Source organism: Mauremys reevesii, linkage group 13 (genome assembly GCF_016161935.1).
Source record: "Mauremys reevesii isolate NIE-2019 linkage group 13, ASM1616193v1, whole genome shotgun sequence".
Lineage (NCBI taxonomy): Eukaryota > Metazoa > Chordata > Testudines > Geoemydidae > Mauremys > Mauremys reevesii.
Window position 1 is genome coordinate 37,501 of NC_052635.1, and position 18,019 is coordinate 55,519.

General features: G+C 51.7%; 1 protein-coding gene across 12 annotated transcripts; it reads right to left on the bottom strand.

Moving 5' to 3' along the window:
- Positions 1–6,683: 6,683 nt before the first annotated feature.
- On the bottom strand, positions 6,684–17,795 carry HNRNPC (heterogeneous nuclear ribonucleoprotein C). Of its 12 annotated transcripts, XM_039498516.1 has the most exons (10): positions 17,641–17,795; positions 15,322–15,476; positions 15,007–15,032; positions 9,948–10,211; positions 8,676–8,790; positions 8,070–8,117; positions 7,762–7,922; positions 7,431–7,544; positions 7,066–7,223; positions 6,684–6,985 (listed from the first exon to the last, which is right to left on the bottom strand). In XM_039498516.1, the coding sequence occupies exons 4-10, from the start codon at positions 10,186–10,188 to the stop codon at positions 6,902–6,904; spliced, it is 921 nt and encodes a 306-aa protein (XP_039354450.1). In that variant the 5' UTR covers positions 10,189–10,211; positions 15,007–15,032; positions 15,322–15,476; positions 17,641–17,795; the 3' UTR covers positions 6,684–6,901. The 12 variants fall into 12 exon arrangements, with proteins under 12 accessions (XP_039354450.1, XP_039354459.1, XP_039354449.1 ...); XM_039498525.1 differs by lacking the exon at positions 15,322–15,476 and having other exon boundaries at positions 7,443–7,544; positions 17,641–17,767; XM_039498515.1 differs by lacking the exon at positions 15,322–15,476 and having other exon boundaries at positions 17,641–17,767.
- Between the last annotated feature and the right edge of the window lie 224 nt (positions 17,796–18,019).

Genomic DNA, 18,019 nt, shown 5'->3' on the forward strand with positions numbered 1-18,019 from the left:
TTAATTTTTAATTTAAATTTTAATTTTAATTTTAATTTTTAATTTTAACCCCAACCCTAACCCCTAACCCTAACCTCTTAGCCCTAAACCCTACCCCTAACCCAACCCCAATCCCTAACCCCTAACCCTAAACTCTCATCGAATCCCGCGATGCACGTGTCGCCGCATGTTACTCTGTTCCTCTCACACCCCCTCAGGCACGCTCAAGCCACGCCTCGGCAACTGCCGCTTCTTGCCTTGCAGGGCTCCCGGGAAGGGTAAAGTCCCGAGCCCCGCAAGGGTGATGGGAGACAGAGGCCGGGTGATACTATATTTTCCCGCAATGGCCAATGGGAGAGGACGGCTGGGGGGTAAATACTACATTTCCCATGGTGCCGCGCGATCCACAATGGGTGATGGGAGATACAGGCCCACGGAACACTACACCTCCCATAATGCATTGCTTCACTCCGCTTCTTCCTAGCCCGGCGCCTCCGCTGGCGCGTCTCCGTCTCTGCGATGCGCAGCGTGGCCCCCTTCCCAGTGTCTGCAGCGAGGGAGCCCCAGAGACGGGGGCGAAGCGAGTGAGGAGGCTCCGTCTACGGGGAAGAGGGGATTTGAGCTGACTCCTCCTTTGTCTCCCACCCCAGAGCCAGAGCCATGGACCCGTTCAGCTCCCTAGTGCTAGCGACGCCGCTGCACGCACGCACCCCCGGCTCCAGGGGGGCATAGCTGTTGCAGGAGCATCTGCCCCGTAGGAGCCCGGCTGCGGTAGAGGCTGGTCCCAGCGGCCAGGCCAGGGTCAGCCTAAGGGTACCTAGGAGGGAGCAGAGCATGCTGGCTGCTCACAGGCGAGAGACGTGCCCAATCCCCTGACTGGCTTGCGGGAGGGGCCACCAGTGAAACTCAGTTCTGGGTTATGGCTCCTGCTCACTTTAGTTGGCTCTTGATTTTGGAAGTACCAGAGAGGGTGTTGGCTTTTTCAGTCCCTGCTGCTTAGGGGTTTCCCAGGCTGGGGGCCTACTGTGGGTGATTTATTCCCCTTATCTCCCTCTGGTCTGGCAGTAACATCCCCACTCAGCTGCTCCCTACTGGCTTTTTCTATCCAGATATCTTAACCATTCCCATCAGCATAGTGCAACCATCCCCTCCCATGGCTTTTCAGCTGTAAAACGTTTTTGGTTCCTCTCCTAGTTGTACAATTCTGGTGCATGTTCATCCCACTAACTCTTTACTGTCTGGAACCAGAGTGGTTCTGGGAGAAGTGGAACTGACAAGCCCATTCCATGTAGTCCAGTTGGGACAGAAGGAATTTAGCCACATCCTTCCCAGCCCACCAATGAGCTGTTTATACGGGGAGAGATCCCTCTATATATTCCTTACTCTGAGTCTTTCTCTTACTGCAGATTCTGGCTTTCATCTACCAGGTGAAGGGCCATACAGCAAAGGAGGCCAAACAGATAGAGTAGACACACGAGAAAGCCCACATCCTGGCTCCCATAGAGTTATGTGTGAGAACCTGGGAATCAGAGCAGGTGCTGTGTGGAGGTCAGCAGCTTTGGTTTGTCTGTCCAGCTGCAGGGCAAGAGTGAGTTTGGTTGTACAGTACCAGGATGGGCTTGAGGCACATGGCATTTACAGTGAGTCCATCCTTTCTGGAGCTGCTCCTGTCTCACTCTGTGTGCTCCTTTGCTGGCTGGCCTCATGCTCATTGTACTGTGCCTGTGTGGAGGTGTATGGGTACCTGATTCCAGAGCATTCACTGAAATCTTCTGCCTCTCTGGTCTAGATTGATCTTGCTTAGAAGCTGGCGGATAAGCTGGAAGGAACCATGACAGCAGCTCTGTCTCAGGTAACAAAGGCATCAGCACTCAGCATCAAGATCCTCCTGGGGCTGCAGTGCCCAAGCACCAGTTCACCTTTCCTGTTTGTATGTGGGAACTGAGGCACATACTCACCCAAGATCATGCAGCAGGTCTGTGTCAGACCAGGGAGTAGAACCCAGCTGTTCTGACTTCCAGACTGGTACCCTCCCAAGTAGATTATGCTGCTATCATTAGCAGTTTTCTCTGCTGTTTAGCTGTGTAATAGTGAAGGGATTGAAACAAGGCCAGGTAGCAGCTCATTAGCATTGTGTTCCCTGGGAGATCGCAGGCTCTGTAACCACCACTTTCTCATTCTTAATCAGGAGATTCCTCCAGCATCTGTGAAATTCATCTCCTCCCATGCCCATTTGCCATGTCCCAGCAGCTGCCTCCATCCTCCCCTTTAAAGGTGTTCCTCAGCATCTTTCTGCAGAGGTCTGGGGGTTGCCTGGTTGGCCCCTGAGGCTGAGTATGCTCAGGAGCTCTCTTGTGCTGAAATGGTGGGTGTGGGGAGTTCTGGCCCACCTCTCTTCCCCCATTCTCATGCTGCTGTGTTGCTTGTTAAGTGCTAGTTACCTTAGAACAGGGCTGGCCAACCTGTGGCTCCAAAGCCACAAGCAACTCCTCCTAAGTTAATATGCAGCTCCTTGCATAGGCACTGACTCCAAGGTGGGAGCTACAGGAACCAGCCTTTTAATGTGTGGGGTGGGGGGTGCTCACTGCTCTGCCACAAGCCCCTTCCCCTCCCCTGCCCCTTGCTCCCTGCATGCCACAAAACAGCTGATCGGGAGGGAGGGGGAGGCTCTGATTGGTGGGTTTGCTGGTGGGTGGGAGATGCTGGGAGCAGGTGGGGATAAATTCTGGCTCCTTCTCAGGCTTAGGTTGGCCACCCCTGCCTTAGCAACAACAAGACACTGCTCAGATGGCCCTGAGGTGCGCAAGGCAGCAGCAAACAATTCCAGGCCTCCCACTCACAGAGCATTGGTTCCTCCAGATCCAGCAGCTGAAAATACACCCCTTTCCATAGCGTTTCAGTCACAAGATTGGTTGGAGTATTGTAGCCATTTCCTGCTTAGTCAAGTTCCCCCAAGCCAGACCATTTGGGGATTTCTGTGGCACCAGGTTGGGTGGCCAGCCAGTCACTGGGTATCAATGGAGACTCTACCACAACCTTTGGTAAATTGTTCCAATGGTTAATTTAACACTGTAGTGCTAGTCTGAATTTGTTTAGCTTCAACTTCCAGCCATTGAATTGTGTTCTACCTTTCTCTGCCAGCTTGGAGAGGCCATTATTAAATACTCTATAAGTAACTACATGGGAAACAAATTACCTCTTAACCTTCTCTTATTAATATATTCTGATTATGTGAACACAACTCTATTAGGGTAGGAAATAATGTCACACCCCCTTTTGAAGGTAACTTGTCTTGGTGCACTTAAAAGCATCAAATACTAATTGAAAATATTTTACTGTAAAACTGGTTTATGCTGCTTATTTCATATTCAAGTTTCAAAAAACTCTAATTTATGTCATTAACTCCAGAGTTACACAATTCTGGGTTTGGCCCTGAGCCTGCAAACTCATGCACGTGAGTAAAAATATATGAACATGTGGTCCTTGTGGGTGTTTAGAGGCCCTGCACCTTCCCCAGGATCTGGGCAACGCGCAGAGAATGAGCTTAAAATCAGACATTGACAAAGGGACCATTACCTGCCAGGGATGGGAGGATGTGGGGGTAGGGTGACATACTGGAGAACAATCTTTGTGCTGCCAGATGCAGTCTTTGCAAAATCACAGATAACCTTAAAGTACAAACAAAACCACCACTATTGGTTGGGCTGCACCCAGGGGGGCTCAGCAGGCTGGAGATATAGGGCAGGGGAACAACAACTTCCCTGATGCACTGAGGCCTGGCTGGGAATGAATGTGATAAACATTGGACTTCCCATGATGCACTGCAGCAGGAAAGCACTGGCAGAAGTTAGAGACTACATTTCCCATACATGCCAACCAAGGAAGATCAGGGACAACTGAGTCCATCCAGGAAGTCTCTGGGGCATTTCACTGCTCTCCTCCCTATTTGGTGCACATATTGGATGGCAGAGGGTGGAGATGGAAGCTGACCCATGGCCGCCTCCTGCCCTGCAGCCTCCAGCAAGCCTCCCTCTGAAAACCAGAATTGCCTAGTATCCTGCCAATAGTCTCTCCATCTCCCAAATGTCATCTCCTCCCAGAAACCAAAAGTGCCAGTCTGGCCAATACTGTCCCATCCCTCTAAAACAGGTGAGTAGTGGTCTCTTTGCCTCCCACCCCAGGAAGTGCCTCAGTCCTGGCAGTGTCATTCTCCCCCGCATATCCAAGTGCCCACTTCCTGTCATTAGTGTACCCCCAACACATCATCCTGCCTATGCTTTGAATGAAAGGCTCTTGCTCTATGCAATTCCATGGCTGGGTCAGGGGTCACCTCCTCGATGTTCCTCCTTGTAATTTTACCCACAGCTGGAGCCAATGTCTGATTTTCTACTGTGGCCATGATTGGAGCAGCTAAGCACTTCCCAGGTACGTTAGGACTGCAGGGGAAGGGTGCCAGGGAGACCCATGGAGTCTACTCACCTTGCTCGCACAGGAATCAGCATTTGTTTCTTACCTCATCCATGAAACTTGGTGCAAACTTTTAGATGCCCTCCTCCTATTGAAGCTCTGTTAGTTCTGCTCAAACATCCTCATGGACCCATGAGACGGAGCAGTATTATCCCCACTGGAGCAACGAGGCACAGAGATTCTGCAAGATGCCCTGTGTCATACAGCAAGTCTTAAAACAAGACAGGCTTGGACCTAGATCTCCTTAAGGACACCCTTCCTTACATTTTTCCCAGAAGAGCTTTGCTCTGTACAGGTAAAGAGATGTATTTATATGAAATGGCTGAGAGAGAACTAATGAATGAACACATTCTTCCCAACCATAAGACAGTTTTTCAACTTGACATAGAAAACCTGAAGTGATGAAAAATTCTCACTTTTTCTGCAGCTCAAATGTAACAACAGAACTGCTGGTGGCAGTGTTGTAGCTGTCTTGGTCCCAGGCTATTAGACACACAAGGTGGGTGAGATTTTTTTTTTTTTTAATTGGACAGACTTCTGTGGTGAAAAACAAGCTTGCAAGCTACACAGAACTCTTCTTCAGGTGACCAGTCTGTGAAAGCTTCTCTCTAACCAACAAAAGTTGGTCCAAAAGAGATTACCACACCCAACTTGTGTCCCTAACAACAGGACTAGGTCAGGCAGGAGGTGACTGTCCTGCAGTGGGCCATATGATTGTATCAAAGGGTCAGGACATGCAACCTAGGCTAATCCTCTATGACAGCTTACCCAGAATTATGCGCTTTGAGCTCCCTCAGTTCTACAATGAAATGCTATGCTTTAAGGGGATATTTTCATTGTTTGTGCTGGAAAGATCCTTGGGGTGGAGTGTGTCCAATTATACAGCAGAAGTCAAGAGTTAACACCTGCAGATACAGGCCTGGTGCAGTAACCAAACACTTATATGCACTCCAGGGCAGATTGAATGTTTTCCCTAAGATATTGATGCCCAAACCCATATGCAGAAGTCTGTCCAATAATGGCTACAGAACACACAAACCCTCAGCACTAGCAGACAGAGTTCAGCTGTATGTCGTTGCCTCAGCTACTCCCAAAGGTCATATCATCCTAGGCTTGTGTGTTAGAAAAGTACACAACATTGCAGCATTAGTGACTCTCACAGAAAGTCTGCTTTGTCCTCAACTAAATCCAATCTTTACTCAAGAGGGACAAGTTAATCAGGGAGCAGCATCCCAGAGTCCAGGGCCCATTCCACAGAAAACAGGACCAGCCCTAAACTGGAGGGAAGCTTTTGTCTGGGGAACTTTCCAGAAGGCAGGTCCTTACGGATGAGTTTGGAACCCAACCTGTCATGTCTCAGCCCTCACCCACAGACAAGTTCTCAACATTTTAGTCTTAAAAGGGGGTGAACCGTCAGATTTATGCTCCTCCCACCCCACAGGTACAGAGGCCCATGTTTAACCTCAGAAAGGGTAAAGTTGGGTGGAAGAGTCAAGGTGTGCGCATCTCAAATCTGAACTGGAAGCAGCAGCCACCTCTCCTTGCTTTTCTGGTGCACATTTATTAGCTATCGGGGCTCACGCATTAGTGCCCCTTAATAAGGTTTTGTCCTTTGAACCTCTCATCCAGCCCATGACTGGGACTCAGAGAAGACCTGGGCCTTTCCTCACCCCAGCAAACAAGGCAGCAGCCTGAATCATAGAATATCAAGGTTGGAGGGGCCCTCAGGAGGTCATCTAGTCCAACACCCTGCTCAAAGCAGGACCAATCCCCAGATACCACAACCCTGGTTTAGCAGGCCAATGCTCAAACCACTGAGCTATCCCTCCCCCCAGAACTGGAAGGGACCCTGAAAGGTCATTGAGTCCAGCCCCCTGCCTTCACTAGCAGGACGAAGTACCGATTTTGACCCAGATGCCTAAGTAGCTCCCTTGAGGACTGAACTCAACCCTGGGTTTAGCAGGCTAATGCCCCTCCCACTGAGCCCAGCTGATAATACGTTTGGAGAAACGATACTCTCAGCTCCAGGAGTAGGATATCTGCTAGTGCACAAACCCCTGGCCTGCACTATGAGACATGCATCCCGCACCAAAAACTTCTTGTGGTGCATCCTGCTCCTACTAGTCCCCTTCACCAACTGCTCTATGTCATTATCTCCCTCCACTGTGGCAGATGCCACTGCATATGCTGGGCCAGAGGGTACTCCCAGGTGGACAGATGCAGGTAGATGCACCAGGTAAAAACCATACTTTTTTTTTTATTGTTAAATCATAGAGGTATCAAAATTAAAAGAGGAAAATTACAAGGGATTTAACAGAACTATGGGGCGAGCCAGGGGTGCGGCAGGAGACAACACCATGAACACGTGGGTGGGCAGTGAGAAGGAGGCTGGGGAGGGGCTGGTGACAGGCTCAATCTCAGGTGGGCGCCTTGCGGGGGAGGTTGCGCCAGTGGTTTAGGAGTCATCTTCACCATTGGCACTGTCTCTGTCGTCCTCTCCTTCCTCTGCCTCCTTCTCGTCACCCTTGATGGATTCCAGCTGGGAGAGAGGGGACAGGAAGGGGTTAGCCACAGTGACACCCACTCTGCCTTGGCTCTCTCTGGTTTCAGGGTTCATACCTGGTCATCCCCTCGATCCTCATTATCATCATCATCCAGCAGGTCCCCCTCCTCGGCAGAGTCATCTGCCCCAGCCTCAGACTCCATCTTCACGTTGCTCTCCTCCTTCTTCATGGAGCTGCTGCTCTGCTCCTCCTCAGATTTCTCGTTCTTCATCTCTGCAGGGGGTGAGGATGGGTATCAGGGAAAATGCCACCCCAGAGCCTCGTGCTCACCCACCATCCAGGGAGCTGAGGCTGCTCTGAGCAAAGCACACCCCATGGAGGGAGTCAGATTCTCCCAACCCTGCCACAACTCCACACCAAGGACAAACCAACGTGGGTCCCCCGAGGGAGCCCCACACCCTTCTCCACCCCCCCTCTCACCCGTCTGTTTACTTTGATCCTTCTCGATCTTTTCCAGGCTCTCCAGCAGCGAATCCACTTTCTGTTTGATCTGGGTCAGCTCCTTCTTAATGGTCTGGATGTCGTCACCTTTCACTGAAACCCAAGAAAAGCAGGGGACTGATTGCCACTAGGACCCATCCCAACAGGGTACAGGATGCAACCCTAACTCTGGAATGCAGGGCCGTAAGACCCCACACAGGTATGGGAAAGTTAGTATCAGTACACACTACTCAGCGTGGGTCTAGCACCTGCAGCCCGCCTGATCCTGCCCCAGACCCCTGAAGTCAGCACTGCAGTCTCCGACACATACATTTACCAGACTTGGAGGACGATCCTCGCTGACCACTCTTGGAATTAAAGCCACTCTTGCCTCGGCGGGAGGTGTTGCCAGAGACACGCTGGCGTTTGGAGGGCACCACAGCCCGAGCGATGGGGGGAGGTGGGGGCACGCGTGCTGGGTAGCTGTACATCCTAGGAGCAGGAGGAAAACAGTGACCCCCAAGCAGCAGGACCTCCATGCACCCACCTGCACACTGAGCTGCAGAGTGTTACGCCCCTTGAGAGATTGTGTGTGCAGTGCTAAAGCTTATCGTCATCCTCCCAGGACACTCAACGTACCTGTCATAGTAATCCCGCTGGAAATCATAGTCCAGGTCAAAGGAGGACCTGGAAGAGAAAGCCCATGAGACAGGGTCAGGATGGGCAAACAGCCTTGGGGTGGGGGGGGGGGGGGGTGGAAGAGGAGGAGGAGGAGAAGGAGAAGGAGAAGGAGGTGGTGATGGTGGGGAGGGACCCTGCTGAGGAAGTGGGGAAAGAGGTGCTGCTGCACCGAACCTGCTCCTCATGGAGGGAGACAGGACCCAGCAGCCCAGCCTGAGAGACTCACTGGCTTCTCAGTGCAGGTTATACACACACATGGAGCCATACTAAAGGAGGAAGGGGTAGCTTTGCAGAGCAAACTCACCAGCACCTGTCTCTCCAGTTTGCCTACTACCCAGCTGCTACGAGCTGGAATGGGCCTAGGCAGAACCTCCCACACCCAGGGAGCCCCAGCAATTCAGACACTTGGGGCAGGGGCCTAGGCAGCCAAGCCATCCAAGGGAGGCATCTAATGTGCAGCCACTTCCCAACATCCCTCCCCACCTCTGGGAGACAGAAAGAGAGAGAGAGAGGAGGTGCCCACGCAAGGCATAAACGCGATATAAAAAACATAAGGGTCCCGACCTGACTAGAGGGGACGGAGAAGGTGGTGCAGCTACTGACCCGTACATCTCCGCTGCCGACCGCTTCACGCCTGCCTTGCCCCGGTTCACCTTCGGCTCAGCCGCAAGGTTGATATCTGGGAGAGAAGCAGACACATGCTAAGCAGACAGCCCTACTCCTCATGGATGTGAGGAACTAACACCACTTCGACTGACTGAAGCCAGGCCCATAGGGGACAGCTCCTCGATCAGAGCTACTCTCCCCCACTGGAGTGCTAGCTCTGACCAGTGCAGCTCACCGGCATAAAGTGATAGCATGATCCATGTCCCTCTCCAGCACGACTCGGTACCCGGCCCCACCAAATGGGCCATGGGGAACAGCTGGCAGTGGGGAGGCAGACACACAAGCGCTCATCTACCACAGAGGCCAGGCAATGGGAAGGCTCCCCACACAAGCAAGGCTTGCCCAGAGAAAATTCCCAACTGCAGACTGTGACCACAATGTATCCAGCTTGCAACAGGGCCTGTGTGTGTCAGTGACCCAGCCACACACTGGCAACAGAGAAAGGGGCAGATTGCATAATGGGTGCCTCAGTCTCCATAGAGCCCCACAGACATCCTCCGATTCACATCCCTGTGCTCAAGACTTCTTGAGCATCATACCCATCTCCCTTGACAGGTCAACACTAGGTATCTGTTGGCTGCTGGCCAGTGCCCATAACAGCTTCTGAGATAAACGTGAGCCCTGGGGGAAGAGGCAGTGGCATCTCTTGTATCAGAGATCTGCAGAGGGTCAGAAACCTGCCACTCTGGAACCCCCCATCCCAGCTCCCCACCCACCCCCATCTATTCCATGTTCACATTTATCCTGCTCCCTCCTAGCTCCTGTGACCAGGCGCTGCAGGGGGGCACCTCAACAGCCCAACCACTAGCCAGGATGGGCATGTTGGGTGAAGCTCATACAAAACCTGGCTGGTGATAAGCTTATCTTCTGCAGTGTGTGCGGATGGGGTGGGAGGCACAGCTAGGGGATGCCCACCAAGGGTCTGGCCAGCAATCTCCCTGGTATGGTGTGGCAGGGTTAGGGCAGACAGGAGGTGCTCACCTGGGACCAGGCCAATGCTATCCCTGACATCTCCCGAGTATGTGAGGGCGGGGGACTCTCTGGTCTGGCTTAGGGATGCAGTCAGGGGGCGCTCACCTAGGACCTTGCCCATGCTAACCCCGTGATACTCCTCTGTGTGCAGGAAGGGGTATCTAATCTGAGTTAGGGATGCAGCCAGGAGGCACTCACCTAGAACCTGGCCTGCGATCATCCGGCCATCCTCCCCAGCCACAGCAGCGCGGGCATTCCGCTCGTTGACGTACTGCACAAAGGCAAAGCCCTTGTGCACAGAGCAGCCCACAATTTTGCCGTACTTGGAGAAGATTGCCTCCACGTCAGACTTCTTCACCACCAGTGTGTTGAGATTCCCAATGAATACACGCGAATTCATGGAGCGCGGGTCTGTCTTGTTGGTGACGTTGCTGGCCATGGCTCACGCGCAGCACGGACCTGCTGGGGTGGGGAGAGCTGATAAGAGGGACAGTCACAGAAATGAACACACCCCATTTCCCTGCATCTCGGAGCCAGGTCCCGTCTCCACTGCCTTCCATCCGGGCATCCAAGTGCTTTAGGACGAGGGACCGCGATCTCAGAATCTCCAGTCACACCACAAGGCAGGACTCGCACAGTTAGACTTGGGCGAGAAGAGGGAAGGCCTGTCCATGGCTACACAGTGATCCAGTGTCAGGGACAGCCAGATCCACCCCCTTTTAGAACTACCATTGTACAAGGCACTGGTGAGAGCTCATCTGGAATATGTCATGCAATTCCAGTCTCCCATGTTCAAGAAAGATGCAGTCAAACTGGAACAGGTGCAGAGAAAGCCTGCTAGGATGATCAGATGAATGGAAAACCTACCTTATGAGGGGAGACTTAAGGAGCTTGCCTCACTTAGCCTAACAAAGTGAAGGCTGAGGGGAGATGTGACTGATCTCTATAAATCAGCGGGATAAACACCAGGGAGGAAGGAGTTATTTTAGTTAAGGACCAGTGTTGGCACAACAACAAATGGTTTTAAACTGGCCATCAACAAGTTTAGGCCTGAAATGAGACAAAGGTTTGTAACCATCATAGGACTGAAGTTCTGGAAGACCATAAGAATGGCCATACCAGGTCAGACCAAAGGTCCATCTAGCCCAGTATCCTCTCGTCCGACAGTGGCCAATGCCAGGTACCCCAGAGGGAATGAAAAGAACAGGTAATCAGCAAGTGATCCATCCCCTGTCACCCATTCCCAGGTTCTGGCAAACAGAGGCTAAGGACGCCATCCCTGCCCATTCTGACTAATAGCCATTGATAGACCTATCCTCCATGCATTTATCTAGGTTTTTTGTTTTTTTTAAACCCTGTTATAGTCTTGGCCGTCACAACATCCTCTGGCAAGGAGTTCCACAGGTTGACTATGCACTGTGTGAAAAAATACTTCCTTTTATTTTAAACCTGCTGCCTATTAATTTCATTTGGTGGCCCCTAGTTTGTGTGTTATGAGGATGAGTAAATATTTCCTTATTTGCTTTCTCCACACCAGTAATGATTTTATAGACCTCTATCATATCCCCCCTTAGTCATCTCTTTTCCAAGCTGAAGTCCCAATCTTATTAATCTCTCCTCATACAGCAGCCATTCCAAACCCCTAATTATTTTTGTTGCCCTTTTCTGAACCCTTTCCAAGTCCAATATATCTTTTTTGAGATGGGGCAACCACATCTGCACACAGTATTCAAGGTGTGGGCATACCATGGATTTATAGAGAGGCAATATGATATCTTCTGTCTTACTATCTATCCCTTTCTTAATGATTCTCAACATTCTGTTTGCTTTTTTGACTGCCGCTGCACATTGAGTGGATGTTTTCAGGGAACTATCCACAATGACTCCAAGATCCCATGCCAAGGGGAGCAGCGGAGGCAAAAAAAACCCTAATTTGTTTCAAGAGCTTTATAAGCTTTATAAGTTTATGGAAGGGATGATATGACGCTGCTTACATTGGCAAAAGGCCCATCTGTGATGTCTATTAGCAAATATCCCCAACAGTCAGAAATGAAACACTAGATGGGGAGGGTTGAGTTACTACAGAGAATTCTTTCCCAGGTGTCTGCTTGGTGGGTCTTTCCCACATGCTCAGAGTCTAAACACCGTATTTGAGGTCAGGAAGTAATTTCCCCCCAGAACAGATTGGCAGAGACCGGGGTGGAGGGAGGTGGGGGGTTGCACCTTCCTCTGTAATGTGGAATACGGGTCATTTGATAGTTTGAACTAAAGTAAATAGTGGATTCTCTGTAACTTGAAGTCTAAGTCAAGATTTGAGGACTTCAGTAGCTCAGCCACAGGTTACAGGCCTATTACAGGAGCATATAGATGAGATTCTATAGCCTGATGCGCATGAGGTCAAGCTAGATCATCATGATTGTTTCTTCTGTCCTTCAAGTCTATGAGTAACACACTGTATACAAGTCGCTACAGAAGACACTAATACCTACAGAGAGGAGAGGCCCAACACCTAGCCCTAGGCACTTGCCTAGCTCTTCAACTTTTCCTGACCCTGGAATACAGCCAGTGCCAGACCCAGTCACATAGGGATCTGTCTGGCCCGGAATCACCTGGCAGCAGCAACCACCTCAGAGGAAGGGCTAAGAAACCCTGCAGCAGGCAGTTCCCCCCCCCCCCCCTCAGTTAGGGGTCAATCCAGACTCTGGAGGAAAGCTTAGATCCCTTCCACCCTTGGGTTTTAGGATGGGATTTCCAAAAGGAGCCTAGGAGTTTGGAACATGGGCAATAGCCCCCCTCAGTACTTTTGGCTATCCCAGTCTTAAACCTGGCTAATGGAACTCTAGATGCACATGCCCAATCTGCCTGCACCCTATCAGCCTCTTGGCCTCCTCAATGACACCATGTGATGGGGAGTTCCACTGACTACGTGTCCATGGCATGAAACGATTTCCTTTCTAGCAGCATCACACTAGCTGCCTTTCCATTTCATTAACTCTGCCCTTGGTTCTGTAATGCGACTGCTGATCTACCAGCCGTTGTTGTGTAACCCTCTATTCTCTCCCCTCTATGAGGAGCCATCCCAATCTCTTTGTGAAGCAGACAGGCTGGACGGGAATGAGCAGCCCTATCTTGGCTCATGTGGGCCCCTGGACCCTTTCTCCCAGCAGGCCATTTCCATACTGGAGTGGTGAGGGGCTGGACAGTCTTCGTGCAGATCCTGCCTTGTGCTCCACACCAGCCAACTCAGACCAAGGAGGCAGAGAGACCTTCCCTGGGTCACCCAGCGACATAGGGGCTCACCTCAGACCCAAGCACTTCACCAAGTGCTCACCCTCCCCGACATTCTGTGCTTGCCTTCCCAGCTGCCCTACAGACAAGAAGACTTTCATGAAAAAGCGATGACTCGCCCCTTCTGATGGAGACAGGCACAGGATATGATGGGCATAGGGCAGTATACAGGCACTTTGCCATCAGAGGTATGAGGTAGGAATCAGCATGGGGGCCATGCTGCATGACATGAAGATGGAGCACAGCTTTATTTCCACTTGCCTCTGATGAAGGGGATGTTCTCTCATGGAGCTGCAGGGTGCTAGGAGGGGAAGGGAACAGAGGTCTGGAAGACTTCTTGAGAACTGTCCCCCATCTCTCAGGATGGGATTCACCCTTTACACTCAAATCCACTGAACATAAGTTTGTTGGCCCCCCCCCCCCCCCACACACACACAAAGACAACTCTACTCCCCAAAAGGTCAAAGCGTTAGGGGCTGGTGAGATTAACACACCTGCATTTCGACAAGCCAGAGCATCTGCCAGGAGCTCAAGGACCATACAATGAACATGGCGCCAGTGGCAGTTCTTGCTGCAGGAGCCCTTGGACTAAAATAGCAGGGGCGGCTGCAAGTCAGGATTGAGGGGCCTCAGCAGAGCTCGGTGAGGACTCCAGGACTTGAGAGCATGTCACTGAGTGGAGAGGTCAGCATGTTCCATCCTCACAGGTAGTTCAACCCCCTGTTGCTTTTGCACATACCAACCACAGACAAGAAAAGAGAGAACCTACATACAGCTCTAGCGAGATCCCATCTGGGACCTGGCGCTCAGGACCAAGACCCTCAAACCCAGAGGCCTCCGGTCCCACAGCAGGGAGGGGAGAGTCCCTCTATAGACAGGTTCAGACGATCCCACCTGGGATCCTGTGCTCAGCTTTGGGGTCCTCACTGGGAGGGACATCTGAGGAGAGCAGCACAATGGTTCGTGGATGCTGGAAAGTTGCACATCTTGGGCAGCTGAGCCTAACTAATTGTGTGTTGAGAACAGGATTTCCATGGCTTCCTTTCCCGTCTCTCCCAAACCCAGAACTTCTTGTGACGCAGCTTTTTGAGGTGGAAATGTGACCATATGTATACAGCCTGCTTGGTTATCATGGCTGATCTTTCCCCTCCCACCACCAGAGCCACATGACCATGGCCCTTACCATGGGAGCACTTCCCCACCCCGCAGCTCTGCTAATGCAAGTCTCTGCAGCAAGCTAACCTTAGTCCAGGCCTGAGATACAACACTGGTACCCACAACAATGCCTCTTCCATGCCAGGGCCTTTAGTTCTGGCTGCTGAAGCTTGCAATAAAACGTATTGGCCCTCACACCTCTTACCATGGCCCAGGATGGGTTTGTATCTGCGTCGCACGTGGTACCACCAGCTGCCGCTGCTGCTCCAGGCTGAGTGTCCATGTCGTGGTGGGTTGTTTGTGAGGGAAGGACGGCGTAGAGGAAGAGCGGGAGGAGGGTTTGGGGGTCAAAGGAGGAGAGGGGCTGTTTGGGGAAGGGCCATCGCTCTCAGGAGCGATCAGCACCACAGACATATTGCAGCAACAGTTTAAAAATTGTACAAATGAAAGATTAAAAATAAAAAATAAAAAAAATATAAAAAAAAATACAGACTTCCAGAGATGTTCTAAAACAATTCAGGAGAAACCAGGTCCCGCTCTCAGCAGCCAGGCAGTCAGGGGGGAAAAAAAAGAGTTAGCGTGATCAATCCACTTTAAAAATTTAAAAACCTTCCACAGTCAGGAACACTCAGAAAAACTCGATTTCATCCGGTTAAAAATCAGCAGTGTCATTATCATCACCATCAGCAACATATCAGCATAGTCAAGTCATCAGCATTATAGTAGTATAATAGTAATAGTAACTAGCAACAACAATAAAAAGGAAATCAGTGGAAAGGCAGGAAAAATGGAAAAAAAAATTGGAATAACTTACTGTAGCTGAAGATCAAAAAAATCTCACTGTAAAAAAACAAAAATAAAAATAGCCCAGATTAGAAAAACGGGAGGTGCCAAAAGGTCAAGTCAGCAAAGATCATTTCTGTTCTCTCCCTCTCTCTCTCTGTTCCAGTCACGGTTACCACAGAACCGCCTGGGGAGAGCTCTCTGTAGGAGACAATCACAGCCCTTTGCACATCATCATTTCACTCTAAAAATACCCGAGGAGAGGTCAGCTCATGAGGGGCGAAAAGGCTCCTCATCTACCCCAGCTGCTGCAGAAAAAAATAGAGATAGAGACTTTAAAAATTACATCTTAAATCCAGCTCCAGTTTGGCGCAGGGAGCGCCAGGCCACGGGGACACCGTTAAAATGGCTCTATAAAATTGGGAGGTGTGCATGTGTGGGGAGGGGGGTTAAAACGAAGCTGAGCTCCAGTGAGAAGGGATGGGGTTTCGCCTTGCTGCCCTGTGAAAGGAGAAGGGACAGATTGAGTCAGGGTTCCTCAGAAACACTGCACGCATCTCCCACTCGCCCACCAAGAGACCTGCCTACCTCCCAGGGGGCCCCAAGCTCACAGATGCCCTGGCTCAATTAGGGCTCTGGGTGCGATGAAACTGTCTCCATCATAATCTCTCTGCTTCTCCCTGTTGCCAAAGAAGCAGCTCAGATGACTTGTGAGCACAGACACCTGTGAGCTTGTGGCAGAAGGCAGCTTCACGTGGGGGTGCATCATGTTCACACACCATGAGGCAATGAGGGCGAAGGGAAGGAGCACATACATATGCTGAAGCCAATCCTGACAGAGGATGGGGAGAGGAACCTGTAAGTCAGTTAACTGGAACTCCAGGAATGTGGGGGGGTTGAGGCACCACAGCCTCCTGGGGTTGGAAGAAAATATCCCCTTCCCCAACCTGTCAGGCATTACAGAAGGCAGCTTGCTGCTGGGAAAGGGGATGAGGCTGCCTTCTTTCTCTCTGAAGAGACCAGCATTAGCTGGAGATGGAATACCAGGCTAGGTGGGCCCACTGCCCTGTGGGGCCATGGCTATGATGTGAAAGAAATACCAGTCTACATGGGCCCATCTATCTGATCCAGCATGAAAGGGAATGGGGAGAATCCTAGGGTAGATGGGCCCATTACCACACTGGTTCAGAACACAGACAGAGAAAGAAGATTAGATGTGCAGTGGGGGAGACATTCGGAAAGGAAGTGCCCTGTACCTTTAGTATACACTGCCACCACATGCTCCCCTGGCATGGTTCAGGGACAGCCTGAACTGCAGAATCCATGTTACCCCAGCATAAGTCACATTGTAAGTCACTCTCTCTTTCAAATCATCTCTGATCACTAGGAATAAGGCAGAGCCCCAGCCTACAGCATAGGGGGACGGGATCCTCTCACTCTCACCTGTTGCTGTGTTTATTAAACAACAAGAATGTCTACATGAGGCTATGCCTCTAGGATTTGAGCTCCACAAGTTGTTTCCCCAGCCCACTGTCACCCAAGAGAGGAAATGTGATAGTGGGGAAGCTGACACTGTCCAGTTTGGAGTCACAACAACCACCAAATGCCTGCTGTTTCACACAAGGTTTGGGTTAGATGGTACCTCCCATGTAGACACACACAGCGCCCAGATTCGCATCAGCTGCCCAAATCCCTACAGTGATGTTTGTGCCCAGGGACCATTTACAGACACTTCTTGAACCAGAGATGATAAGGGGGCTAGCCACCCCTCCCTGCCATGTGAGTACCATGGCAAGTGGCCCCAACAAAGTGTGTTTTGAGGGAGGGTATATGTGCCAGCTGATCCTGATCATAGAGGCAGTCTGTGCACCCTCATGCAGCCCTCACCACCACAGGCACATCTGGGCTCCCTCCAACTGACATCCTGGGGGGAGGAGAAGGCACCCCCGCCCAGACACCTCTCCCGCCAACCTCCAGGTCTTAGCCATCTCAACCACGGGGGTCAGCACAAAGGGGGATGCATGTGGGGGTAGCCCTCCTCCTCCCCCTCCCCCTGCAAGGGAGCACTGGTTTCTCCCGGGGCTGGAGGGACCACATCGCAAATTGCGGCACTCCCCCACAATCCTACTCTCTAGGACGTACCATTCTCCACCGCCCCCCCCGGGGGGGGGGTGTCAACAGGGTCAGGATATTTACTGTAGCAGTTATCCCGAACTCCCCCGCCTACCCTGGTCTCCGAGTTCCGGGGAAGAAACGGAGATGTTCTGTTTCGGCAGCGCCATTCCCCCTTCCCAGAAGAGGAGACTCTCCCCCCCGGAACAGACCATTATCTCAGCCCCATTTCCAGCACTGGCCTTCCCAAAGAAAAGGGTAGATTTCCCTCCCGCGGACCGCACCATGGGGGGGATGCAAGATGTCCTCCCATCCGCTGTTACCGGAGAGGAACGTGTATCCCCCACCCGAGGACCAGGACGCCCACCATTACCGGGGGAGGAGATGGTGCGTGTCGTGTCCTCGTCCCCCGCTCCAGGGCCGCACCATTCCCGGGACGGGGGCAATACGTGTGTCGAGCCCCTCCCCGGCACCGGCACTAGGGAGGGTGATGCCTCCCGGGCCAGGACCGCACCGTTAACCCTCAGGAAAGGCTCGCAAACGACTCACTCACCGCTAGACCCCAATACGGCTCCACGTCACGCTCACTATCTCTCCGCGGCCGCCTCACTCCGGACTCCTCACAAAATGGCGCCTACGCCGCCCTCTGCGCCGCGCAGCCCGCACTAATCTGTGCCCGCCCCCTTCACGCCTCTATTGGAGGGCGGGAAAGCCCTTCTCAGCAGTAATTGGCTAGGATGGAAGTCGAGCACAATATTGGCCAATGAGAGCAAAGAAAGTGAGGGCGAGGCTAGGAGTGGCTCTGCCACTTTCTTCCCCTTGGGACGGAGAAAAAGATAACGATTGGCTGAGAAACGTGTCACTCCCCGACCATGCTCCAATTTTCCATTCTGAGTGGCCTGTCATTCTCCCCCGTTTCCTTTACATTTTCC